Source organism: Myodes glareolus, chromosome 19, assembly GCF_982192425.1.
Source record: "Myodes glareolus chromosome 19, mMyoGla1.1, whole genome shotgun sequence".
Taxonomy (NCBI): domain Eukaryota; kingdom Metazoa; phylum Chordata; class Mammalia; order Rodentia; family Cricetidae; genus Myodes; species Myodes glareolus.
In genome coordinates this window covers 39,523,067-39,543,443 of record NC_142044.1, presented here as the reverse complement: position 1 = coordinate 39,543,443, position 20,377 = coordinate 39,523,067, and the positions used below count along the sequence as shown (strand labels likewise).

At 42.9% G+C, this 20,377-nt stretch overlaps 1 protein-coding gene across 4 annotated transcripts in view; it reads left to right on the top strand.

Moving 5' to 3' along the window:
• The window catches only part of Xpnpep3 (X-prolyl aminopeptidase 3), a 55,415-nt gene extending 44,275 nt beyond the window's left edge, over window positions 1–11,140 (top strand). For 3 of the 4 annotated variants that reach the window (XM_048454703.3, XM_048454704.3, XM_048454706.3), the window contains exons 7-10: window positions 134–219; window positions 4,567–4,744; window positions 7,253–7,373; window positions 8,544–11,140. In XM_048454703.3, the coding sequence (XP_048310660.3) occupies window positions 134–219; window positions 4,567–4,744; window positions 7,253–7,373; window positions 8,544–8,710 (552 nt within the window). In that variant the 3' untranslated portion in view covers window positions 8,711–11,140. Of the gene's footprint in view, window positions 1–133; window positions 220–4,566; window positions 4,745–5,618; window positions 5,696–7,252; window positions 7,374–8,543 lie in introns of all 4 variants that reach the window. The other variant, XM_085678338.2, reaches the window with a different exon arrangement.
• Window positions 11,141–20,377: the final 9,237 nt, after the last annotated feature.

Sequence of the window (20,377 nt, the reverse complement as noted above, 5' to 3'; positions counted from 1 at the left end):
GAGCTCCTCTGCTAGAACAAGTGCTCTTAACCACCAGGCCATCTCTCTAGCGGTCCAGAGACATAGATAAGAAGAAACAACTTGCAGTAGTGCGATTGCCTGATTGCTACCTCCTTCCCTTTCTGTGTTCCAGGATGGTGAAATGGTGCTTCTTGATGGAGGTTGTGAATCTGCCTGCTATGTGAGTGACATCACCCGGACATGGCCTGTCAATGGCAGGTAGGGATCTACAGAGTAACATGCCCCGTGGCATCTTAGGATTTGAGTTAGTGTAGGGATGTATCTAGAATAAGTGGCTCTTATATATCAAGTTAGCTGTCTTTACAAAGCTTTTTACTGTTTTTGGTTTTGCCTGATTTGTTCATTATGTAGCATGCATAGTAAGGCACATAGAAAGGCTTAACATAGGAACCACATACACTTTGTTTTGATATTTGCATTTGTGGTTTTCTTTATTGCTTTTTACCTTCTAATTATAATGTCTTATACAGTAGTATATCTCTGTTGCATTAACACTTCATAGATAATGATTATAAAATCTCAACAAAATATTAAGAACAATTTGAAGGCACTAGAGAGTATCTGTCCATTATAGGCAAAAAGTGTAAATCCTGCCAGATAGTAGTGGTGCGCACCTTTATTTAACAGCACTCAGGAGGCAGAAGCAGGCAGATCTCTATGAGTTCAAGGCCAGCCTGGTCTACAAAGCAAGTTCCAGGACAGCCAGGACTGTTACACATAGAAACCTTGTCTCAAAAAACAAACAAACAAAACCTGTAAATTTGTGTATGTTTTTGCACCATATGTGTGTAGTGCCCACAAACCAGATGAGGGTACTGGATCCCCTGAAATTGGAATTATGAACAGCTTTAAGATGGGGCTGGGCACTGGAGAGATGGCTCAGTGGTTAAGAACATTGCCTGCTCTTCCAAAGGTCATGAGTTCAATTCCCAGCAACCACATGGTGGCTCACAACCATCTGTAATGCAGTCTGGTGCCCTCTTCTGGCCTGCAGAAGACACACAGACAGACTATTGTATACATAATAAATAAATAAATAATTTAAAAAAAAAAAGCTGGGGAGATTGCTCTGAAGTTGAGAGTATTGGCTGCTCTTCTATAGAACCCAGGTCCAATTCCCAGTACCCACATAGCAACTCACAACTGTCTATAACTCCAGTTCCAGGGGTTCTGACACCCTCATACAGACACACATTCAGGCACAATAATGCACATAAAATAGATAAAAATAAACCATTAAAAAAATAAACAGCTGTGAGCCTCATGTGGGCACTGAGAGTCAAACCCGGGTCCTCTGGAAGAGCAGCCAGTGCTCAAAACCACTGAACTGCCTCTCCAACCCATGTAAATCCCCTTAAAATAACTAAAATAGGTAGATTTAGTGGTTAGGGTTTTTAGCCTGAGGCTAGTTTCTTTATTTTTTTTTTAATTTAGTTTTAATTTATATACCTGTGTGCATATAGGAACCAGTGAAGCTAGAGGCATTGGATGCCCTGGAGCCACATTTACAGATAATTCTACCTGACTTGGTGCTATGAACTAAACTGAGGTCCTCTGCAAAAGGAGGAAGTCACTCTGAACACTGAGCCACCCCTCTGGCAAGCCCCAAAGGCGTTTCCTAGTCCACAGTACTATACCAGTGTAAAGCCAGTCTCAGAAGCCTAAAGATGGCAGAGAACTGTCTGGCAGCAATGGCACACACCTTTAATCCCAGCACTCTGAGGCAGAGGCAGGTGGATCTCTTGAATTCAAGTCCAGCCTGGTCAACAAAGTGAGTTCCAGGACAGCCAAGGCTATACAGAGAAACCCTATCTCAAAAAAGAAAAAAAAAGAACAGATTTAGGTCCTGGCAAACAAACCAGAAATTTGGGGAAAATTCTTGAAGTAGAGGAAGCTAGAGAGAGTAAATCCCCAAATCTTCATATAAAATATTCAGAAATTATTAGCTGATAACAAAACTTTGCTACAAAAACACTAGAGCACTCAGTAAAATCTCAGCAGCTAGAATCTGAGTAAACTAGGCAGAGAGTCTGTTGAGAACACTTGTGCTTTGGATCCAGCCAAGATGAGAAAATCACTCTGCAGAAGAACATAACCCCTAAAGCAACCAGAAAAGATATACAAATAAGTATATCTAACAAGCCAATAGAGAAGTTACAACAGATTGCTAAAAAAAAGTTGGGGGGCTGGCAGAATGGCTTTAGTGGGTGAAGGCACTTGCCGCCAAGCCTTTATGACCTAAATTTAAACCCTCCTGGGAGTCACACAGAAAGAACTGACTTCCCAGGTTATCCTTTATCCTCCAGTCCTGCACATGTGCACCGTGCCATGAATTCATCCACTTGCATACACAAAGTAAATAAACAATTTTTTTGTTTTTGTTTTTCAAGGCAGGATTTGTCTGTGTAACAGCCCTAGCTGTCCTGGAACTAGCTCTTATAGACCAGACTGACCTCGAACTCACAGAGATCCCCCTGCCTCTGTCTCCCTAGTGCTGGGATTAAAGGCGTGTGCCACCACTGCCCAGCTCAAAAATTTTCCTTCTAAAAGAAATGCTTTTGGCTCCAAAGTAGATAGGTAAGAAAAAACAAAAGCATACACAAACACAAAGATGAAGAAGAAAATAGCAAAAATGACAGGACTAAATAGACCTATGTCATTCATGACACCAAAACTGCTTATGAATGAAGCACCTTTATTTTCAGATATTTGGAGATGGTCTTGCTATGTTCTCCGGGCTAGCCTCACACTCACTGTGTACCTCAGGCTGACCTTGAATTCACAGCCTTCTTCCTTCACCTCCAGTTTACCAGGGAGACAGAGTCAGAGGATGTGGAGATCTGTGACTCCAGGGCTGCATAGTAAGACCCTGTCTCAAGCAAACTAAGTATAGGAATTAATAGGCATGCACTACCATTCCTGACAACAAGCCCCATCCACCCCTCCTGTTTTGTTTTGTTTTGTTTTGTTTTTGTTTTTGTTTTTTGAGCAGGGCTTCTCTGTGTAGCCCTGTCCTGGAACTCACTCTGTAAGTCATGCTGGCCTCAAACTCAAGAGGTCTGCCCACCTCTGCTCCTTACTGCTGGGATTAAAGGTGTACATCACTACTGCCTAGCACAAAAATCACTTTAAATAAAAACTCTTAAACTCATTTAAAAAAAACCATTTCCATGAAAACATCAACCATAAGGAAGCTAAAATGGTGTGGCTTCTTGATCTTTTGACTAAAATCAAGTGTAGAAAACTGAAACAGTGAGAGTAATACAAACAAAATAGACATCAAGACAAGAGTGTGGTCAGAAGTAAAACAGGGCATTGATTGCAATGACAGTGACTGATGCATAAGCTCCTTTAACAGCTCCAAAGTATACAGACCAAAACCGAACAGACTGAAAAGAAATGAATGGCCCCATACAGTAGGAGATTTACACTCTTGTTAATGTATAGGACAAGTGTTCACAGGGATCATGAGATATCTAGCTACAGATCAAACAAATCATAATGACGTGTGTGTGTGTGTGTGTGTGTGTGTGTGTGCGCGCACGCGTGCGTGCGTTTCCACCTTTTGGTTTTTTGAAGCAGGGTTGCTCTCTGCAGCCCAGCTCTCCTGGAACTCACTCTGTAGACTAGGCTGGCCTCTAACTCAGAGATCCTTATACCCCTGCCTCTCAAATACTGGGAATAAAAACGTGCATCACCACGCCTGGCTGACAGACATACATTTCAGAGCTGGAGGACTGACTCAGTGATGAAGAATTCTTGCTCCTCTTCCAGCAGACCCATGTTTGGCAGCTCACAGCCACCTGTAACTCCAGCTTCAGGACCTTGTTAAACACTGCATTCACATACACAAACCATAAACACATATATAACCTGAAATAAATAAAATCTCTTTTTGAGATGTCCAAGTAGTTGGGAAACAGTGAGTATGAGACAGATGTGGTACTGTGCTTCTGTAACCCAGAACTGGAACAGGATGATAGAGTTAAAGACCGGGGCTGGTGAGGTGGCTCAGCAGCTGACAGGCTCGCCTACAGAGGGAGCTCCTGGACAACTAGGGCTACGCAGAACTCAGAACACCAGAGACAGAGAAAGAGAGGATACTATATATATTTATTAGGAGAATAAAGCTGAAGCAAAACTTTGTGACTTTTGTTTTCAGGCAGGATCTCACATAGTACCCTAGACGGTTGCACACTTACTGTGTAGCTCAGGCTGGCCTCAAGGTTACAGTCCTCCTGCCTCGACCTAATGAGTGCTGGAATTACTGAATCCCTTTACCACCATGCCCAGTTTAGAAGTTCATAAACTTTAAGTGTTTAAACTGGAAAGGAAAGTGGTAGGTACTTGCCTCATATTCACAAGGCTTTGGGCTCAAACTGCAACACAGAAAGAAATAAAAAGGAAGAAAAGGTTTAAATTAGTAATGTAAACTTTCATCTTAAACTATTTCAGGTTCAGCCAGATGACTAGCTAGTAAAACACCTGCTGCCAGGCCTGCCTACCGAATACCTAATTCGTATTCCTTGGCTTTCCTGTCCCTAGATTCACCGCACCTCAGGCAGAGCTCTATGAAGCTGTTCTAGAGATCCAGAGAGCGTGTTTGACACTGTGCTCCCCTGGGACAAGCTTGGAGAACATGTACAGCATGATGATAACACTAATGGGGCAGAAGCTTAAAGATCTGGGGATCGTGAAGAACAGCAAAGAAGACACCTTCAAGGTACCTTCCTCCTCTTCACCCAGTCCTTGAGAACAGCCAACACGCTGCTCAATTTTTTCTTTGTTTGGTTGGTTGGGTTTTTTTGTTTGTTTGTTTTGTTTTGTGTTTTGTTTTGTTTTTTCAAGACAGGGTATCTCTGTAGTTTTGGTGCCAATCCTAGAACTAACTCTTGTAGACCTCCTGAGTGCTGGGTTTAAAGGTGTGCATCACCACCGCCCGACTCAATTTTTGCCCTTCTTAAAGCTACAAAACTTAGCTTTAAAATTTAAAAAATGCACTATCTTTGCATTTCCTTGTAAAATGGAATTAACATGAATTAAAACAAAGGAAATTGATACTTACTTTTGCCAGGAGGTGGCAGCACATTCTGATTCATGGCCTGCTATAGGACTAGTGTAGTCCTCAGAAAACAGAAAATGAAGTCTGTACAGGCAGGGTGGGAAGGAACACAAACAAGGAGAGAATGTTAACTCCTAAACCTTTCCTGGGAATTCTGGGGATCATAGGGGAGACTGTTTATTGATTCAGTTACATTATTGAGATATTAGCAAAATGCCCAAGGGTTATATCTGTAATGGGTTTTGTCTGTATCTAAATGTAATGGTATCCATTATAATTGCAAAAACCTGAGCCACACAAGCATTGGACATCTTCCATCTCCAATTTTAGAATTCCAGAATTCCTATTTTCAAAAAAAAGTTATAAATTCCCTGTGCCAAGCCGGCAAATATTTAATTAACTGATAGAATTATCCAAGCCAATAAATATACGATCACGCCTATTACACAATTTGATATGGAATACTTAGGATTTCTGGAATAGGCTACCCAAGAGAGATGTGTGAATTATATCTTTTTTATTTCACTGATGGCAGGGACAAGGTCTCATAACCCGGGCTGGTCATAAATTCCTAATTCTCCTGCTTCCACCCACCAAGAACTGGGATTCCAAGTATGTGCTCATAGTTTGTATCTTCCTTTTTTGTTTGTTTGTTTGGTTGGTTTTTCATGACAGGGTTGCTCTGTATAAGTCCAGGCTGTCTTGGAACTCATGTTGTAGACCAGGCTGGCCTCAAATTCATTGAGATCTGCCTCCCAGGAACAGATTAAAGGCCTGCGCCACCACTGCTCTGCATATCTCCCTGTGTGACTTGAAAGGATAACAACATTGCTGTCCTCCCTTTCCCAAAAAAAAATTTTCCTCCCCTGTGCCAGGGATAAACTGAAGACCTTGCATATAGTATGCAAATACCACTAGCTATATCCTTGTCCCAAGACCAATTTTCTTTGTCAGTTATTACTGGTTTCCTTAGCCTGTGTATAATAAATTTAACAGTGGGATGGAAGGCAGCATGGTAAGTATGCTCAGGGCACAGTTTGCCAGGCATGGACGTGGCTCAGTGAGTAAAGTGATTTCTGATGCAAGCATGAGGACCTGAGTTCAGATCCCCAGTATCCACATGAAAAAGGTGTAGAAGCTGAACAGATGACTCAGAGGCTGCTCTTCCAGAGGACCCAGGTTGCCAGCACACACATAGAGGGTCGTGAACATCTGTAACTGCAGTTCTAAGGGATCTGATACCCTCTTCGGGTCTTTGAGGACACTAGGTGCATACAAAGTACACATGCAGGCATACACTCATGCTAGTAAAATGAAATAAATTGTTTGTTTGTTTGTTTTTTCAAGACTGAGTTTCTCTGTGTAACAGTTGGCTGTCCTGGAACTTGCTTGGTAGACCAGGCTGACCTCGAACGCACTGAGATCCACCTGCCTCTGTCTCCCAGATCTCCAAGGCAGAGGCAAATGAATCTCTGTGCGTTCCAGGACAGCCTGGTCTACAGAGCAAATTCCAGGACAGCCCCAGCTACACAGAGACCCTGTCTCTTTAAAAAACATAGCAGCCTGATTCCATAATCTTGGCACTAGGCAGTGGAGACTGGAGTGACCTCTGGGGATTTGCTCACTCCTAATATAGCCAGCCAGTGAGCTACAAGCTCATCAAGAAAAAAGAAAAAAAAAAAAAGTACAGGGATGACAGGTAGTTACATGTATAAAGTCACACGCCACCAAACCTGATGGCCTGAGTTCATTCCCCAGAACGTACATAGCAGGAGGAGAGACCAGGTTGTGCTCTTACCTCCACACACACGTTAGGCATGTACACCCACACAAAAGCACAACCAACCAACCAGTCAATCAGGAAACAAGGTGAAGTTCTGTAGAGGAAGACAGCCACTGTCAACTCTGGCTTCAGTAGGCACATTCATGCATCTGTGTACCTGCACACAAGTGCACACACTGGCATCCCACACACTCATGCACACAGCACAACACACCACACCCCCCAAAAAAGTTGCAGTTTGTCAGGTCTCTCAAGTGTTAATCCAAGGCTAGGTTAAATGGCAGAAACTGGAAGTTACTAACACCACCTCTCACTGATTTGTCCATACCAGCTTTCCCTGTAAGAGCTCGTTGCCCTAAGAATACTGTGCTAATTATCTTTTCCAGGCTGCTCGGAAATACTGCCCTCACCATGTTGGCCATTACCTTGGAATGGATGTCCATGACACTCCAGACATGCCTCGTTCACTCCCTCTGAAGCCTGGTATGGTGATCACAATTGAACCAGGTGAGGGTGACTTAACCTTGAAGTGTACATTGCTACTTTTTTTTTTTTTTTGGTTTTTCAAGACAGGGTTTCTTTATATGTAGCTTTGGAGCCTGTCCTGGACTAGCTCTTGTAGACCACGCTAGCCTTGAACTCACAGAGATCCACCTGCTTCTGCCTCCGGAGTGCTGGGATTAAAGGTGTGCACCACCACCTGGCTACATTGCTACTTGTATTTACAGAATATAAAATATTTAGGTTTGTCTTGAGTTTTCTTGCTTAGAATCACATGGTTTGTTTAATTTGACTTCTCAAATGAACAACAGATTGCAAATACTTTCTGTAAACAAATCTTTTTTTAATCCTGCCTTTGCCGTGGTCAACTTGTGATAGTTTCACAATAGTGGTGGGTTGCAGCATCCCGCTACCTACAGTGAACCACCCACCCTCATCCCACAGAGTTACCTGACTCAAGCAAATGCCTGTTGAGCAAGTGGAAAAGTCAACTTGTGGCCACAGTGAGGGGCAAAGGCTGGTAGGAGAGTCTGACTATTAAAAATTGATGATTCTAAGACCAGGACCCAGAGTTTGAAAATTAGGTGTGTTATGACTGATAAAGGTTTTTTTTGCATTGTTTGTTGATTTGTTTTTGGGTTTTTGTTTTTGGGGGGCTTTTGATTTGGGGGGGTTGGGGTTTTTGTTTGTTTTTTTGTTGTTATTTGTTTGTTTCTTGGTTTTTGTTTGGTTTTTTGCTTTTCAAGACAGGCTTTCTCTATGTAACAGCCCTGACTATCCTGGAAATCTGTAGACCAAGCTGGTCTAGAAATCACAGAGATCCACCTGCCTCTGCCTCCTGAGTGCTGGGATTAAAGGCATGTACCACCACTGCCAGTCAAATTAGTGACTTTCTTAAACCACTACAACATGACAGAATCGTGATTGGTATTACTATGGTTGAATGTAATCTGTAGTCTACTAAACAAAATGGCTATAACAGTAGTAATCCTAACTAATGACAGCCACCTTGACTGAGCTTCCTGTATACCGCTCTGTTGTGTGTAGTAGTTCATTTAATTCCTACCACTCTGAGGTAAGTGCACTAAAGATCCGTCAGTTGAAGGAATTGTAACAGAGGTGAACATGCTTCTGGTTACTGTCACTGGTCACACACAACCCATTTCTCTTCTTTAGGCATTTACATTCCTGAGGATGACAGAGATGCACCAGAGAAGTTTCGCGGTCTCGGAGTACGGATTGAGGATGATGTGGTGGTGACTCAGGACTCACCTCTTATCCTTTCTGCAGATTGTCCCAAAGAGATGAATGACATTGAACAGATCTGCAGCAGGACCTCATGACCACCACTGTCGCTATCACATCTCAGTTCCCAGACTGGCGTCCTGCCTATGTGTGTAGTCGGTGTCTCTGTGGGCAATTAGATACAGGTTCTGTGGGGAGTACACAGCTATATGAGTGGATGTCCCTATATATCAGGACGTTTTCATGTTAAGTGGATGTAAATCTGGGAAGGTAAATTCTGGAACAGTCTGTTACTAGGACTTTAGTGACAGTAATTCTGGAAAGGTAATGGTCCAGGAAGTTTAACATGTGGATGTAAAGTACGGTTTTGGTTGTGCATACCCATGCATTCCAGTTAATACATTCAGCAAAAAACTTGTCTGCAAGTTCTCCCTTTCTGCACTTCTGCTGAGAAACACTTAGTATCCTAGATGCTTGTGTGATGCCTGTGTTTTTACTCTTCACCAATGCCTGCCTATGCCAAAAGCTACCTGTCAGTGTTCCAGGTGGCCAGTACCTATCCTCCATGATCTCTGCCTCCCCAGCCAAGTTCTGTACATCTTCTGGGACCTCTCAGGTTCAGGGAGCATGGGTGTCCTGCAGTCTTTACATTCAGCCACAGTACAGCAACACCAGCCAGCCAACAAGAGTCTTGGGTCTTTCTTGCCATTCGGTTGTTCAGTATCTGAAAAGTGCCTAGGTTTTTAAAGGGGATTCTTTTTCAAACATCCACCTTTCTGTCCTTCGTAGGTTCTTTTCTTAGACAAAATGTCACAGTGCCTCAGATTCTTCACAGGTTGCTTTCCTTTGTGACAGGCTCTTGAGGTAGTTCAGACTGGCCTCAAACTACCAATCTTTCTGCACCCTGCCCACTTTTACAGGGGTTTTGTGGAGTTTCTGGTTGGTTGGTTAGTTGGTTGAATGGTTGGTTTTTCAAGACAGGGTTTCTCTGTGTAGCCCTAGCTGTCCTGGAACCCTCTTTATAGACCAGACTGACCTTGAATCTAAGAGATCTGCCACCATCTGCCTCCCTGCTAAGATTAAAGGCCTGCACCACCACCTCCCAGCCTTTTGTCAGTTCTCTTGAACTGAATATGTATTTTCAAATCATCATGATAGGACTCAGTCTAGGTAATAGCCCTGGCTCTCTTGTACACCAGGCTAGCCTCGAACTTACAGAGATCCAGCTGCCTCTGCCTCTGGAGTGCTGGGATTAAAGGCGTGCGCCATGTGGTCCACTTCCTACTCTAGGTAGGGGTGGCACGGCAATGGCAAAGAGTCATGTTTCTTCCCCTAAACACAGCGTCAGGCTCAGTTATACAACCCGGCTTGTGTGGTGAGCAGGGCAGGGCTGGATCAATACAAATGCTTTTTTCAAAAGCTCTGTGATAAAGGGACCTTAAGAGCTAGAGTGTTAATTTCTTTTAAATCTGAGTGTGTGCATAATACAGACAGACTGTACCCAGGCATGGTTCACACACACCTGTCAGCACAGCACTTGCTAGATTGAAGGGTATTGCTATGAGTTCAAGACTAGCCTAGGCTACAGAGTAAGTCCCTGTTCCAAAGATGAAAATAATAGTAATATAGAGACTGAAAGTAGAAAGTATGGGTCCTGCCTGCTCTCTTGTGTTCATGCAGATCATAAGTAAAGCATAGTGAGCTCTCCCGCCAGTCCAAATGGTACCTTCGCCTCCTTTATAACAATGTTCCCCAAAACTCCTGCCAATTAAACTTGAGTTCTGAGTTGGAGCCATTGCCACAACTGACTAGAAGACTGTAAATGAAAGCATCACTTATTAAACCAGGCAGTTGTGGTGCACACCTTTAATCCCAACACTCAGGAGACAGAGCCAGGCGGGTCTCAGAGTTCGAGGACAGCCTGGTCTGTATAGTGAGTTCCAGGACAACCAGGGTTACAAAGAGAGACCATGTCTCAAAAAAAAGAAAAAATTAAATGGGTGCCCAAGCTGGTGTCATAAAGAACACTATACGGAGAATTTTTTATAGTGTAGCTAGTGGTTTTTATTCTTAACTTCCTGAAGTGACATCTAAGGCCCAAACCTGAATAGACTGTGTAAGTTTTAGACCTTGGTAAATCTCCTTTAAACTGACATGTGTTTATGTGTTCCTGGGCAATGACATCATTAACTCCTAACACTGTAACAGAATCCTGTGGTCACAAACCTCTGGGCTTCTTTCTCATATGGCCACATGTGAGCTTTGACTGTCAGTATTGTATGGGTCAGGGGTCACCACTGGACTTTAGGCCGACAGGCCATGCACCCACCAGAATCCAGAAACCGCAATCTTGGTCAACATTTCTTAATGCTTTGTATGAATTTTGTGCAATTATAAGTTCTGTTTGAACAAAACGCTGTTACTCTTTAAGGCCCTATTCAATGACAATGGATGTATCATTCCCCAATAAAGGGAGTGCACTGTTACTGTCATTTTTTAAGTATACTATAAAACAATACAGAATTGTATGGTATGTATATTTTATTTTAACCTGTTGGGAGTTTAAATGAAAATTGTCATGATAGGCACGTGTATTTGAACTCTTGGTCTCCCGCTAATGGTGCTATTTGGGAGCTTATAGAACTTTGGAAGTAGCCGGGTGGTGGTGGCACATGCCTTTAATCCCAGCACTCAGGAGGCAGAGGCAGGTGGATCTCTGTGAGTTCGAGGCCAGCCTGGCCTACAAGAGCTAGTCCCAGGACAGGCACCAAAGCTACAAATAAACCCTGTCTCTAAAAAACAAAAACAAAACAAAACAAACAAAAAAAGACCTTGGAAGTGGAGCCTTGTTGGACGAAATACGCCCCTGGCAGCAGGCTGTAAGGGTATAGCCTCATCTCACATGCTGTTCCCTCCTTGCTTCTTGTGTGGAAGTAACTTGCAGTCAACCAGCAGCTTTCTGCCACCCCTTCACCACGATCTGAACTCTCATCCGAAAATGTAAGCCGAATAAAATTTTCTTGTTTGTTTGTTTTTCAAGTTTCTCGGTGTAGTCCTGGCTGTCCTGGAACTCCCTTGTAGACCAAGCTGGCCCTCAAACTAAGCATTTCCATAAATTGCTTTTGGTCATAGTGTTTCACCAGAGCAACAGAAGAGTGACTAACACAGGGGAAGTGTTTGTAGACTTAAATATAAGAACATTTTGCTTAGCTGGGCAGCAGTGGCGCACACCTTTAATTCCAGCACTCGGGAGACAGAGGCAGGTGGATCTCTGTGAGTTCGAGGCCAGCCTGGTCTACAAAAGCTAGTTCCAGGACATGCTCCAAAACAGAGAAATCCCGTCTCAAAAAAACAAACAAATGAAAAAAGAACCTTTTGCTTTACAAAATAAATTCATTGAGCTCATGTTTGAAGGGAGGAAGCAGCAATGGATTTGATTCAGACTAATAAAAGATTGGTTCCGCAAAATTGTCCCATAAGGGCTCAGTACAGTCCCTGTCAGACCCAGAATGCTACCGCACAACTGCATCCCCAGCAATAGGAAAGATGGGGCAGGATGATCACTCGTCTGAGTTCCAGGCCATTGTGGGCTACATCCTAAGATCCTCTCTCTGGAAGAGGGAGGTAAACTTCATAAAACCCTCATGACTTACAAGCCAGGGGGCAACTTACAATAGTTTTTTGTGAGGAAGTGGGATCAAATTATAAAATTGTGAAGGTGTAAACTTTTAAAGATATGAGACAAAAAAAAAAAGGCAGTGGTGGTGCACATGTTTAATCCCAACACTTAGGAGGCAGAGGCAGGCAATCTGAGTTCAGAGCCAGCCTGATGTACAGACTACAGAGTGGGTTCCAAACCAGCAAGGCTACACAGAGAAATTCTGTCTGGAAAGAGCCAAAAAAGATCTGAGGCTCAGAGCTGGAGATATGTCTAATTGGTAAAGAGCAACTACAGCTTGGCACCATTATATCCATGTCCTACAAAAGACTAATTGTATGGCACAGTGGAATAAACTTAAAGAGAATTAGGGTATGTGCATGTGACTTGGAGAAAGAATGTAATATGTAAGTTAGAATAGAAAAAAAGTATGAACAAAATTTCACATAATTTTATGACATTTTCTGAAAATATAATTTTTATCTGGGATTATATGAAAAATGGGAAGTAATGTAATAAAAACATATTATTCTCAAAAAATATTTTAAAAGGAAACTTACTATTGCTAAAGAAATAGGAACCTAAGTTGCAGAATCTCCATGACACAGGACAACAGGATATTCAAGAGGAGTCCTAGTGAAGGCCCAGTGTTAACAGTGTAGCAGAAACCAGGGCCTCAAACCAGACCAATGACTCATTGCAGTGAGCACTTGCAAGAAAAGATACATGGACACAAGGATATACTGTGACTCACTGTGTCACATTGCAGCTTCCACAATGAGATTTTCCTTTTCTTTTTTCTCTTTTTTCAATTTTATTTTGTTTTATCTTGGGGAAAAACAGGGTAGATGCAGAGGAAAAGGGAGATGAGTGGGAGTTAGATATACAAAGTGAAAGCCACAAAGAATCAATAACAACCAGGCCTTGGTAGCTCAGGCCTTTAATTCCAGCACTCGAGAGACAGAGGCAGGCTGATCTCTGTGAGTTCAAGGCCCGCTTGGTCTACAGAGAGTTCCAGGACAGCCAGGACTACACAGAGAAACCCTGTCTCAAAAAAACAAAAAAAAAATCTGCATCTGGAGAGCTCGCTGGTAGGAAAATTGCATAGCACATGCAACAACCCAGGCTAAACCATACAACCAAAGAAAAACCATAGCAGGCTTTTTCTTTTGGGCCACCAACCAGCTCCCAAATCGTGACATGGAGACTTGTTATTAGTTATGAATGCCAGGCCTTATCTTATGCTTGTTTCTTGCTAGCTGTTATAACTTATTTTCTCTTCATCTACATTTTGCCTTGGGGCTTTTCACCTTTCTTTCTGTATATCCTACTTTCCTGCTTCTCATGTCTGACTGGCAGCTGCCTGGCTTGTGACCCCTGGCTTGAGACAGGGTTTCTCTGCAGCCTATGCTGGAACTCATTCTGTAGACCAGGCTGGCCCCAAACTAACAGATCCACCTGCCTCTGCCTCCCGAGAACTGGAATTAAAAGTATCTGCCACCAAGGCTTGGTTCAATATAGATAAACTTTGAAGGCATGTTCAGTTAAAGAAATGAGACACATCCATGTACTGTATCCATTCATATGAAATGTCCAGATCAGACCAGGCAAAGCCATGGAGTATAAGAAAAGACTGGGTGTAGGGTGAGAGTGACATCTAACAGGTGCAGAATTTCTTTTTTGGTTTGTTTGGGTTTTTTTGTTTGCTTTTTTTTTTTTTTTTTTGGTTTTTCTAGACAGGGTTTCTCTGTAGCTTTGGAGCCTGTCCTGGAACTAGCTCTTGTAGACCAGGTTGGCCTCGAACTCACAGAGATCTGCCTGCCTCTGCCTCCTGAGGTTTGATTCCCAGCACCCACATAGCAGCTCACAACCATCTGTAACTCCTGTTCAAGGGGACCCAACACTCTTTTTTGGCCTCTGCTGGCAGGAGTGCATGTACATTGAGCACAGACATACATGCAGACAAAATATCGATATATATTTAATAAGTGTTTTATTAATTTTTTTAAATAATATAATTTTCAGCTTGAAATTGTGGCATAGGAGTGTAATCCTCACATGCAGGCTGAGGTGGCAAGAGGATTAGTAGTTTAAGCTGCAGGGCGGTGCAGCTTAAATTTCATCAACATGAAATTTGATGTTTCAAAAGCTCAGGCCAGGCCCAGTCTCTGCCTGCAGATCAGGTCCTATAACTCAGTCACTATTCCAGCATCATGCCTGTCTGCTTCCCACCATGATGATATTGGACTAACCTCTGAAATGGTAAACAAGCCCCTGGTTAAGTGCTTTCTTTTGTAAGAGTTGCCTTGGTCATGGTGTCTCTTCACATCAATAAAACTGTAACTAAGACTGGTCTCCTTATCTTCAATGAGGAAATGTTCACCCAAAAGCTTCTGCTAAAATAGGTAACCCAAGGATGGTATATCTTCTTGGGCATATTTCCATAAACCTCGGGCTCCTGGTGAGAAGTGACAGATAAAGATGTTCTCCAAGGTAAACACCATGCCAAGCCCTATCCTGAGAACAGAATCGGTGTCTTCCAAGGCTCTTTGTTTTCCTTTGTAGTCGGTGATTGTTCTGGAACTGTCTCTGTAGACCAGGCTGGCCTTGAACTCACAGAGATACTCCTGCCTCTGGCCTCTGCCTCCCGAGTGCTGGATTAAAGGCACCACCACTTGATTTATTTTCCTTTTTAAATTGCATTTGTTTGTGTGTGAACAGATGGGATAAGGAGAGATCAATGGGCAGTTTGTGGGTGTTAGCTCTCTCCATCCATCTACCATGTGGTTCCTGGGAATAGAACTCATGTCAGCAGGTATCTTCACCTGATAAGCCAAATCACCCACTCTTCTGGAGCAGCTCTTCCAGAGGACCTGGATTCAATTCCTAGCACCCACATGGTCACTGCCAACTGTCTGTAACTCCAGTTTTAGAGGACCCAACACCCTCAAGTAGATATACATACAGCCAAAACACCATTGCATGTAAAAAATAAATATATTTTTTTAAAAAGCTAGGTGGTGGTGGCATATGCCTTTAATCCCAGCACCCGCAGATCTCTATGAGTTTGAGGCCCACCTTGTCTGCAATGTGAGCTCCATCACAACCACAGCTACATAGGGAAACCTTGTATTGAAGAAAAAAATCTGCTTCCCATCTTTAGGCAGACCTAAATGCTCAACTATCTACAGTGGCATGATATAATTGGTAAAGTTGATGTTAATCAGAAAATGAGCATAACCACTTACCAACTCTCTTATCTCGTGTTGTTGAAACCAGGTATTGCTATATAACTCAAGCTGGCATGAAACTTCCTGCCTTGGCCTCCCGAATGTTGAATTACATAAATATTCCACCATGCCCAATATAACTATAATCTTTTCAAAGTTTTCTGTTTTGAGACAGGGTCTCTCTGTGTAGCCCTGGCTATCCTGGAACTCTCTCTATAGACCAAGCTGGCCTTGAACTCAGAGAAATCAACCTGGCTCTGCCTCTGCAGCCCTCTAAGATTAAAGGTGTATGCTACCACACCTACCATGTATCCTTAACTATCTGAGCCATCTCTCAAGCCCTCTTGCTTTTACTAGCATAAATTATATATTATAATAATATGAACAACATAATTATACATATAGTTTTATTATGATACTTTCATGCACTTTTAAAAATTTTTTATACATGTGGCTTCTTTGCCTGAATGTGTGTCTGTGCACCCCATGTGTGCCTAGTACCTGTGAAAGCAAGAAGAGGGGATCAGATCCCCTAGAACTGAAGCCACCATGCTAGCAATAGACCCCTGGTATTCTGGAAGAGTAGTCAGTATTACTGACTAATGAACCATCTCTCCAGCCTGTAAATAATGTAGTTTGATTCACCATCCATTATACTCTGTTCTCTTCCTTCCCACTCCTATGGATCTTCGCAGCTAATCCCTTTCTACTTTCATGGGTTTTTGTGTGTGTGTGTGTTGTGTGTGTGTGTGTGTGTGTGTCAGTGTGTATATACTTAATGAATTTCAAGACTTACCTACAGGAATATAGGCAGGGGTCAATTGCAGAAGAATGGGCAACTTACTAGTGGCAACATCTCAGAAGACAATGTCTCTTCCTTGTCCAGCTATCGTGAGCTCCCTATGAATCCTTGGAGGGGAGCCTCCATGAAAGAATGTTGATGGGCCCAAATTTCTGCAAGCCTTGTGTAGGTAATCACAGCTGCTGAGCACTCCAGGGTGTGATGGCCATGTCCTACCTGGAAGACAGCATTCCACAGCACTCCACCCTCTTATATTCTCTCACTCCCTCTATCACAGGATTCCTTGAGCCTTAGAGGAAGTGATACTGATATCCCATCTAGGGATGAACATTCAACAGTCACTTATCTTCACATTGGCCAATTATGAGTCCCAACATTAACTACTACCTACTGTGAAAAAGAAGCTTCTCTGACCAAAGCTGGTAGCAGTACTAGTCTTTGAGCAAAAACATATTCAGAAGGCAATTTGACAGGCACATGATGTCCATTTTAGCAAAACAGCAGTAGTATCCCCCGTAGGGTTAATAGCCTCTCTAGCTACAGGCTTTTGACCATGTTTATAGTACCCAGTATTAATTCTCTCCAGTGGAACATGTGATTGAAGGTTTCTCCCCACCCACCAGTTCCCAAATAACCACTCTGAGGCTTAATTTTAATTACAAACTGTCTGACTCAGACTTCTTATTCACTAGCTCTTACAGTTTAAATTAACCTATTTCTATAAGTCTATATTTTAACCACGAGGCTCGTGGCTTGTTACCTCACAGCTTGCTTTCCCAGCAGCTGCTAGCATCTCCCCAACTCCACCTTCTTTCTCCCTGTTTCTGTTTGGATTTCCCGCCTAGCTATATTCTGTCCTGCTATAGGACAAAGCAACTTCTTTATTAACCAATGGTAATAAAACGTATTCACATCATACAGAGGGGAATCCCACATCAAATACAGGCCTCAAATCCATTTTTTTTAAAAGTTGATTTCCCTAAACAGTTATGCCACTGTTGTGTCAGTGGGTATATCTTGCCTGGTAGGTTGGTAATGTGGCACAGACTACTCACAGTGAAGTAACACTGTTTTATTTTTTTGTTGTTATTTTGTTTTGTTTTTTTCGAGACAAGGCTTTTCTGTAAATTTTGGAGCCTGTCCTGAAACTCGCTCTGTAGACCAGGCTGGTCTCGAACTCACACAGATCCACCTGCCTCTGCCTCCCAAGTGCTGGGATTAAAGGCATGCGCCACCACCACCCGGCTGTTCTGTACTTTTTCAAGACTGGGTTTCTCTGTAGCTTTGGAGCCTGTCCTGGAACTTGCTCTGTAGACCAGGCTGACCTCGAACTCACAGAGATCCACCTGCCTCTGCCTCCCTAGTGCTGCTGAAGCAAAGGACTGCCTAATTAATGCTGCTCTTGTCTTAACATTTCTATAATCTATTCTTCACAAAGATTACAAACTGAAAAGTTAAATAAAGCTGGGTGTGGTGGTGCATGCCTGTAATCCCCTTTCGTGTGAGGGTGAAACAGGAAAATGGTGAATTCCATATCAACATAAACTCCATAGCAAGACTTAGGCTTCTTTAATCCCAGCATTTGAGAAATAGAGACACACAGATTTCTTGTGAGTTCAAGGCTAGCCTGGATTACATAGCAAGTTCCAGGACAGAAAGAGCTACATAGAGAGACCTTGAATCGAAAAGGCCAGCTTGTCTTGTAAGCATGAACATGGGTTCAAACCCCACAACCAACTGCAGTGAATCTGGGGCTCACCACGCAATCTGCCCAGCCTTCAAGGCCAATGAGAGACCCTGTCTCAGAAAACCAAGTGAATATCTCCCTTCCCTCTCTGGCCCAGTGCATGCACATATGCACACACAAATAAATGAAATGAAAAGAAGAAATGAGATAAGAAGAAATACAGGAATAGGAAATCAGTTGGTAGAGTGTTTGCCTGACATAAACCCATAACTTCAATCTCCAGCCTTTAATCCCAGCACAAGTGCAAAGACACTTGGTCATTAACAGAACACACAAAACATGGTCCCATGAGTGAGTGTGCCTCTGGTCTAGTGAATATGTAGTAGGGAACAAAGATCTGGACAAAGATATGTAGGCTGAGGACCTAAAAGTAAGAATAATAATCTCCTGAGTAAATTGGGAGCATGGGGATCATGGGAGAGGGTAGAAGGGGAGGGGAGAAGAAGGGAAGAGACTAGATTAAAATATATAGCTCCATAAAACAATAAAAATATATAAAAGACTTTAAAAAGAATAATAATCAACAGGCTTATTTCTGAGAAGAACGTTTCTGGTTCAGACTGCGGACAGGTTGGAAAGGATGAGTTTCAAGCTCCTTTTGATTTGGTAAGTTTTTGGAAGAGATCAAATGGGATGGCAGCGTGGCACCATTGCTAGAGTGTGGTTCAGCGTGCACAAAGCCTGCCTGAGTCCAATCCCTCGCACCTCATAACTGAGTACAGTGGCACAAGCTTCTAACCCTAGCACAACGGAGGTAGAAGAACGTGGGTCAGAAGTTCAAGGCCCATTTTTGGTGTAGGCTCCATAGGACCCAGGTCATCTTTGGATACTTGAGACTCTGTCTCAAAAAGGCACTAAGAAAACAAAGCAAAACAAAAGTCAGACTGTATGGTAGTGCCAAGAGATGTTCAGGAAAGCTAACACTTAGTGAATGGACTCATCAAACTTCCAGTCTTGCAGACTTCTTGTATGATAAATGTCCTGCACACATGTATTCTGTGTCTTAATTTCTTTTAAAGAGCTATTTTTATTTTTTGTGTTTCTTTTTAAGACAAGGTCTTGTTCTGTAGCTCTGGCTGGTCTAGAACTCTATGCAAAAGAGGCTGGGATTAAAGGCAAGCGTCACCACCACCCAGCGCTGGCCTTAAATTTATAGAGACCCTTGCCGGGCGGTGGTGACACACACTTTTAATCCCAGCACTCAGGAGGCAGAGGCAGGCAGATCTCTGCGAGTTCAAGGCCAGCCTGGTCTACAAGAGCTAGTTCCAAGACAGGCTTCAAAGCTACAAAAAACCCTGTCTCAAAAAACAAAAAACAACAACAAAAAAATTAGAGAGACCCACCACCAGCCTCTGGCTCTTGACACTTGTGATTAAAGGTATGTACCACACACCTGGCAACTTTTATTATTTTGTGTGTGTGTGTGTGTGTGTGTGTGTGTGTGTGTACCCTTAGAAGCCAGAAGAGAACCTCAGATCCTTCAGAGCTGGAGTTACAGACGGTTGTGAGCTGTCCAACATGGGTACTGGTAGTCAAACTCAGAAGAGGGGCAAAGAGCTCTTAACTACTGAACCATTATTACTCTAAGCCCTCCATGTTATTTATGTGTGTGTGGATGACACATGTATGGGCACATATATCCCTCAGTACACATGTGGGGTTCAGAGGACAATGTGCTGGGATCAGTTCTTTCCTTCCATCATGTAGATCCTGAGGGTTGAAGTCAGACCCTGAAGTTGGTGGCAAATGCTCTTACCTGCTGAGCCATCTCGCTAGCCTTTGTTCCTCTCTTTGTCGGCTCTCTGATTTATTTATTTATTTCATATGTATGAGTATTTTGCTTACATAGATATGTGCATCACATGTATGCCTGGTGGGATGGATCCCCTAGAACTGAGTTACAAACAGTTGTAAGCTGTCATGTGGGTGCTGGGAATTGAACCTGGGTCCTCTAGAGGAGCAGCCAGTGCTCTTAACCGCTAAAACACCTCCCCAGTCCCATTTGTTTCTCTCTTCTAAGATCTTGTTTTTATCTTACATGTATGAATGTTTGGCTGCGTGTATGTGTCTGTACCATGTGCCCACAGAGGCCAGAAGCGGGCATTGGATCCCCTAGAACTGAAATTACAGATAGTTATAAGCCATCACGTGGGCATTGGGAACCAAACCAGGGTCTTCTGCAAGAGGAGCAAGTGCTCTTAACCACTGAGCCATCTCTCCAGTCTCATCCTTCACGGTTCACACCTCTTTGTTGCAGTGCTGGGGTATAATGCAGAGCTTTGTGTGATCCACCACTGAGCTGTATCGACAGCTCTTTTTAAATTTATT